This window comes from Tachysurus vachellii, chromosome 24 (genome assembly GCF_030014155.1).
Source record: "Tachysurus vachellii isolate PV-2020 chromosome 24, HZAU_Pvac_v1, whole genome shotgun sequence".
Taxonomy (NCBI): domain Eukaryota; kingdom Metazoa; phylum Chordata; class Actinopteri; order Siluriformes; family Bagridae; genus Tachysurus; species Tachysurus vachellii.
Window position 1 is genome coordinate 1,882,635 of NC_083483.1, and position 7,821 is coordinate 1,890,455.

Genomic DNA, 7,821 nt, shown 5'->3' on the forward strand with positions numbered 1-7,821 from the left:
AAGGTGGAGGCGGGAGTCAAACCCGCAACCCTGGAGGTGTGAGGTGAACGTGCTAACCGCTAAGCCACCGTGACCCCATTTTAAACTTTAATTGTATATATTATTATTGTTATTATATATTTATTTCTTTTTCTCTATTTTCTATTCCCATACTTCCATAATAAATTGAACTGAAGTGAAGTTGAATTGTGAGAGTTTCTGTGTACTGGTTTTTGGACCTATAAGTAGTATTTCTGTCTTATCAGAGTTTAACAACAGAAAATTACAGCTTATCCAGGCTTTTATCTCTTTAACACACTCAGTAGACAATTTAGCTATTTCGTCTGGTTTTGATGATATAGATATATATAACTGTGTATCATCAGCATAACAGTGGAAACTAATCCCATGTCTTCTAATGATGTTCCCTAATGGAATCATGTATATCGAGAAAAGCAGAGGTCCTAGAACTGATCCTTGAGGGACCCCATAATTAACTGGCATCACAAAACCGTTACCAGCGTGCTCTTTGGGGTTGTCCATCATTTATGCTAAAGCACTCACAGGATCACTGGTGTGGATTAAAAAAAATTAGTAGCTGTGAGATTAAGAGACTAAAGTCGTAACCACAGATTGTGTAACTTGAGCCTTGGGACATTTTACTTCTTTCTAACAGAAATTGTATATAAGCAGATGCTGTTTGTATATATTGTATATAAGCCGTATGTTGTTTGATTGTTTGTTTGCTTTATACCTAAAAAACTTTACCAGAAAATCAATTATAATCCTACTTTAAAGAAATCTCCCAATGTCTTTAAAAAAGAAACCCAGAAATGTTTACAATTTCATTTCTGTTGAAGACTCTTAAAGGAACTCAGGAACTCCTCTCAGATTTTCCATCTTTCTTGTCCACAATAAAAGTAAATAAATAATGATGACATTAGCCTCCTCTAACATCCTGCTTTTCTTTTCTCCTGACAGTTCTGGCTTTCCGGGGTCTTCCTGTCAAATGTTTAGAGGAGAAACGTTTTCCGGTTTGAACGAATTCACACGTTGATCTCGGTTCCTGATTTTTGCTGGATCTGCAAACAGGATTTTCTGCTCAGGCACCTTTATAACCTCCAAACTTTTATCTGTTACAGCCATGACAAGTCACTTTATCTCTGCTGACCTCTCTCCAACACACACACACACACGCACACACACACAGACACACACACCGATTATTATTATTTTTTTTTTTTTTTATCTACTTTTCTCATTATATGTAGACTTTGCATTTGTAGGCTGTAGATTGTCGCATGACTCGGAGTCGATTTGATCGAATCAGAGTTTACTTGCGATTTGACTCATGACTCGACTCTGACTCGCTGCAAGTGATTCTGAGTTATTATTCCTGTCAGAAAATAATTTCATAGTAATTGATTTTTTTTGTGTGTCTCTCAAACTACCAGATGTTTATTTCTTAATTTATAAAGATTATCTAGAGAGCGATGAACACCTAATTTGTGCAGAATTACTATAATGATTATTATTAGTATGTAATATGGTGAAGAATATTGGAAAAAATATCTGAACTATTTACTTTATTAATCTATTTATTCCTCGATTGAGATGTAACTCAGTCTTGTAATAAATCTGCTATATTGTTGTTGTTTGCAAGTGTTTACAAGCTTCTGTGTTGTAATGGCGCCCTCTAGTGTTCAACTGAAATCCAGTCTGAATACTTATGTGTTAATAATGCGCCTTTATTTCTAATTCTTCGTTTCTATCCCTAATGTGTGGCTGAAATATTGATACTAATATTCAAACAGATTTATAACAAAAATAAGATATAACAGATTTAACAAAACGTGTAATAAAATGTGTTTTCTTACAGAAAACATTTTTCCAGAGAATAACAAAAATACAAAGTGCAATGCTCCACGCGAACGCTAGGGGGCGACGTAATGTTCGATTATTCGTGTCATGACGTCAGAGCGACGCAGAAAATTAATGTCAATTTCCGAAAATGCTAACTTTGTTTTTTTAATTATTCCGTTATTAAGTGTTTCTTTTTGTTTAACGTGTTTAAAAAACACTTAAAAAAACAACCTAGCTAACGCACTGAGCGTCAAGCCCTTTAGCGTTCATGCTAACATGCAGCCAATAAGATTGTCTGTTACTCAACAGTGTGTCAGTGTAGCGCGATATTATAGGTTCCGGCACTACTTAGGGTTTTACTGCGCCGTTTGGAACGGCTGGATGCCCGGATGTGACCGACGCATCTGATTTGTCAACGCTTCTACAAGGTTCCTCAGGGATTTGTAGTCCGTATGAATGAACTACAAAACGATGTATTAGGTCGATTTTACACCAAATGTCTGATTCTGGTTCTAACGCACATCATTAGAAGGCAAACGATAACCTGTGAGTAGTTATGAATGACTAGTTATGAGGTTATTGAGTGAATAATAAAAGGTTGTAGGTCCTTGTGTGAATGTTTACTTCCGGTATGTTTGGTCACATGGAGTGTGTGTGTGCGTGTGTGTATGTATATGTATGTGCGTGCGTGTGCGTGCGTGTGCGTGTTACCCTGACACTGTGTGGGCTGAGATGACTCTCTTTATTACACACTTGTAGTTTGACTGTTATTGAGGACTATTTCGCTTTATAAGGACTGAATTCCTGTTCGTTATAGAAGGTGAGTTTACTGTCGGGTCGTGTTCCAAACCACTGTCTTAACCGGGGGTCGTGTTCCAAACCACTTTCTTAACTGGGGGTCGTGTTCCAAACCACTGTCTTAACCGGGGGTCATGTTCCAAACCACTGTCTTAAACGGGGTCGTGTTCCAAACTACATTTTTACCTGAAGGTCGTGTTCCAAACTACTGTCTTAACCGGGGGTCATGTTCCAAACCACTGTCTTAACCGGGGGTCGTGTTCCAAACCACTGTCTTAACCGGGGGTCGTGTTCCAAACCACTGTCTTAACCGGGGGTCGTGTTCCAAACCACTGTCTTAACCGGGGGTCGTGTTCCAAACCACTGTCTTAACCGGGGGTCGTGTTCCAAACCACTGTCTTAACCGGGGGTCGTGTTCCAAACCACTGTCTTAACCGGGGGTTGTGTTCCAAACCACTGTCTTAACCGGGGGTCATGTTCCAAACCACTGTCTTAAACGGGGTCGTGTTCCAAACTACATTTTTACCTGAAGGTCGTGTTCCAAACCACTGTCTTAACCGAGAGTCGTGCTCCAAACCACTGTCTTAACCGGGGTCGTGTTCCAAACTACACTCTTACCTGAGGGTCGTGTTCCAAACTACTGTCTTAACCGGGGGTCGTGTTCCAAACCACTGTCTTAACCGGGGGTCGTGTTCCAAACCACTGTCTTAACCGGGGGTCATGTTCCAAACTACTGTCTTACCTGAGGGTCATGTTCCAAACCTCTGTCTTAACCAGAGGTCGTGTTCCAAACCACACTCTCACAGCTCACATCTTTATAAAAATTGTCCATTCTGATTGGTCAGAAAGTGTTGATATGAAAGAAGTTCCGGTTTCGAGGCGACTCGCAGCATTATATCGATGCACACGTTGAACTCCTTATAGTTGAAATAGAAACATGTGCACAGGAAGTTATAAGATTCTGTTGATGATCTAAATGATCTAACAGTAAACAGTTATTTGAAGATGTTTACATAGTATTTATGAAAGTAATAAGGAAACTAATCAATAATCTTCTTGTTGCAGGTTTTGTAGGGGAAATGGTGGAACTCAGGAGTTACTGCGAGCCCGGTGTCTCTCTGCAGCGAGTGTGGACTGATGGTGGCTTTACGCCCTGCTTCTTCTTCACACTTGTCCCCTCTGTCCTTGGGACACTCGCTGTCCTTCTCGGCACCCTCCACTGTGTGTGCTACACTCGCTATGGAACTGACATGGAGCCCCGATTCGTCCCTCGTTCCCGCCTTTACAAACTACAACTGGCTCTCTCGGTGCTACTGGGCCTTCAGGCCCTGGTCTGGATGATATTCCGCATGGTACGGGACACCCCGCTGGCAGGGTATGTGGTTCTCTGTGGCTGTCTCTATACCCTGGCATGGGTGTGGGCGACTGTACTGCTGAGAATTGAGAGGAAGAGGGTTCTAGTGCAGGACAGGACGAGAGGACACAGTGCCGTGCTGCTGCTGTACTGGACAGCGGCTTTCGTCGCTGAGAACCTGGCATTTGTCTCCTGGGAGAGTCCCAAGTGGTGGTGGCAGCTCAAGGACCAAGAGCAGCTGGTGAGTACTGCAAATACATTGTGATGGAGCCTCCAAATATATTCACTTTAGGTCTATCCTCAAGGGTTTGTTAGATGGTTACGAGTTCTAGCTTGCTAAATGGGTTCTCCTTCTTGATAGACATAATCTGCTGAGAAGGATCTGAAAGTCTTGACTAGTGATATATCCTCAACGGTTTATTGTACGGTTAAGGTTCTATCTTTCACTGTAGCCTTCTACGTCAGATATTTAGGTGTTTATCCGCAAAGCAACAACCCAGAGAACTGTTTTGGTTCTAGAGAGAACATTCTATTCAACTGGGTTAAAGGTAATGAGAGCTTTCTCAGCAGCTTGACCATTCTAGCTTCCTAAATGGGATCTCTTTTGACTTAGAAGAACCCAAGTAGAACCCTTTAGGAAGTTGGAACCCTTGTTCAAGGAAAAAAGAAATTTGTAATTACTCATTAACGCTATGATTCAGATTAAAGAACCGAGTCAGTTTGCATTTGACACATGACTCAGAATAAGCTGAGCTGGAATGACTCAGCAACTCAATAATAACTAATGAAAAGTTTTCTCATAGCCCGACAAATGTCTGACAGGAAAGACGAGGTGAGGCCACGCCCCCCTGAGTCAGCAGTTTACAGCTAGTTGTGGTGACACAGCTAGTCTCTGAGTAAACAAGCTTAGAGGGAGAAAATTTGTATTTTTTCAAATTTGGAAAATGTGGATAAATGAATATTATAAAGAAAATGCAACATGGGAACAAATTTCTAAATTGACATGTATATAAGATATATAAGAAAAGCCTCTTTACTTCTGTTTCAGCTAATTTACATAAGTGTTTAAGGTAAATTCAAGCTAATTCTTCAGGATGGAATCTTCCCAAAATGTTTCTTTAAATCAGACCTTAATGATCTGAGGGAATCTTCTGACAGAAACCTTCAGCTAGTGCTCTAGCATATTAATTATCATTGCTAATATAAAGTATGAAATTAGACACTGAGAAGTGTGACAAATATAAGACGTGTGTGTGTGTGTGTGTGTGTGTGTGTGTGTGTGTGTGTGTGTGTGTGTGTGTGTGAACAGGTGGAATTTGCTTTCTGGCTGTTTCGCTATATTTGCTGTGGTACGTTGTTCTTTGTTGGCCTCAAAGCTCCAGGACTGCCGCGAAGACCCTACACACTCCTCATTAACGAAGACGAGCGTGATGTGGAAAGTGGTGGACAGGTGTGTGTGTGTGTGTGTGTGTGTGTTGATGCTGTTTTTCCTCTACTACACACAGTAGACATTCATTAAACAGCATTCGTGCCATGTTTACTTTGTCAATGGCTACGTTAGCATTGCTAGTTAAGATAAGATAAGATAAGATAAACCTTTATTCGTCCCACAATGGGGAAATTTCACTGTTACAGCAGCAAAGAGTAAGAAAATGCAAATATATAAAAAGAATTGAGACATAATGTAATATACAGTATATAAAAAATATAATGTATAAAAATAGACCACGAGTATGTAGTTACACTAACAGACATATTGCACACAGGTGATATTGAACGTTTTTTAAAATTTCTGTTATTGTACATGTTTAACATACAAACACACTAGTAGTTTGCTACAAGCAAGGACTAGCTGTTGTTGAGACAAATGCTAAATCGATTTATCTGGCCACAAAGATAGAAATCTAATGTTTGAGTTGTTGTCTCACATGTTAAATATGCTGAGTATTCACATGCTAACATCAGAACTGTTTTTTATCCGTCGCTCAATCGCCTCAGCTGCTCGAGAATGATATGAGATATCTCATATATGTTAGAAAGCAACTTCAGATAAAGTCCTAGATGTTCTAACAGAGGAATTGTGTTGTTTTTTTTAGCCTGTGTTGTACATGGGTTTTAGTTGTCTTTGTGAACAGTACATGCTAATGTAGGAAGTGTGTTTAGCCTTTGCTAGGTGGCGCAGCACAGAGCCAGTCTGCATGGAGGGACTTTAGAAAGAAAGTTTATCTCCTAGTGCCGTACATGTGGCCGCGCGGCAGCGTCGTCCTCCAACTCCTCGTCCTGCTCTGTCTCGGCCTGTTGGGAGCCGAACGCGCCATCAACGTCTTCGTGCCAGTCTACTACAAAAACATAGGTGAGGGACACCTCGGTCACACCTCTCACATTTGTCACACCTCTCACACACTCCTCTCACATCTATCACACCTCTCACACACTCCTCTCACATCTATCACACCTCTCACACATATCTCACCCACATATCTCACACCTCTCACAAACACCTCTCACATCTATCTGACCTCTCACATCTATCTGACCTCTCACACACTCCTCTAACATCTATCACACCTCTCACACACTCCTCTCACATCTATCACACCTCTCACACATATCTCACCCACATATCTCACACCTCTCACAAACACCTCTCACATCTATCTGACCTCTCACATCTATCTGACCTCTCACACACTCCTCTAACATCTATCACACCTCTCACACACTCCTCTCACATCTATCACACCTCTCACACATATCTCACCCACATATCTCACACCTCTCACAAACACCTCTCACATCTATCTGACCTCTCACATCTATCTGACCTCTCACACACTCCTCTAACATCTATCACACCTCTCACACACTCCTCTCACATCTATCACACCTCTCACACATATCTCACCCACATATCTCACACCTCTCACAAACACCTCTCTCACCTCTCACATTTATCACACCTCTCAGACACGCCTCTTGCACACACCACTCGCAGACAAAGACCCCTCTCACACATATCTCACACACGCCTCTCGCACACCTCTCACACACCTCTCGCAGACCACATGCATACCTCTCACACACGCCTTGCTCAAAGTATGAATGGGACACACCTCCGTGATGTGTGTGTGTGTGTATTAAATGTCTGTGCTCTTGTTGTTGTGTGCCAGTTAATGAACTGACAGGAGAAAGTCCTTGGAAGACTCTGGCCACCACAGTGTGCATCTATGTCCTTCTGAAGTTTCTGCAGGGAGGCGGAGCTGGTACGTGCGTGCGTGTGAATGAGTGCGTGCGTGTGAATGAGTGCGTGCGTGTGAATGAGTGCGTGCGTGTGAATGAGTGCGTGCGTGTGAATGAGTGCGTGCGTGTGAATGAGTGCGTGCGTGTGAATGAGTGCGTGCGTGTGAATGAGTGCGTGCGTGTGAATGAGTGCGTGCGTGTGAATGAGTGCGTGCGTGTGAATGAGTGCGTGCGTGTGAATGAGTGCGTGCGTGTGAATGAGTGCGTGCGTGTGAATGAGTGCGTGCGTGTGAATGAGTGCGTGCGAGTGTGCGTGCGTGCGAGTGTGCGTGCGTGAGAGTGTGCGTGCGTGAGAGTGTGCGTGCGTGAGAGTGTGCGTGCGTGAGAGTGTGCGTGCGTGAGAGTGTGCGTGCGTGAGAGTGTGCGTGCGTGAGAGTGTGCGTGCGTGAGAGTGTGCGTGCGTGAGAGTGTGCGTGCGTGAGAGTGTGCGTGCGTGAGAGTGTGCGTGCGTGAGAGTGTGCGTGCGTGAGAGTGTGCGTGCGTGAGAGTGTGCGTGCGTGAGAGTGTGCGTGCGTGAGAGTGTGCGT

The 7,821-nt window shown here is 42.8% G+C and overlaps 1 protein-coding gene across 1 annotated transcript in view; it reads left to right on the forward strand.

The window, feature by feature from the left end:
- Window positions 1–2,509: 2,509 nt before the first annotated feature.
- The window catches only part of abcb6a (ATP-binding cassette, sub-family B (MDR/TAP), member 6a), a 14,722-nt gene continuing 9,410 nt past the window's right edge, over window positions 2,510–7,821 (forward strand). The window contains exons 1-5 of the mRNA XM_060860384.1: window positions 2,510–2,662; window positions 3,706–4,235; window positions 5,304–5,444; window positions 6,158–6,347; window positions 7,165–7,257. Coding sequence (XP_060716367.1) covers window positions 3,720–4,235; window positions 5,304–5,444; window positions 6,158–6,347; window positions 7,165–7,257 — 940 coding nt within the window. The 5' untranslated portion in view covers window positions 2,510–2,662; window positions 3,706–3,719. The remainder of the gene's footprint in view (window positions 2,663–3,705; window positions 4,236–5,303; window positions 5,445–6,157; window positions 6,348–7,164; window positions 7,258–7,821) is intronic.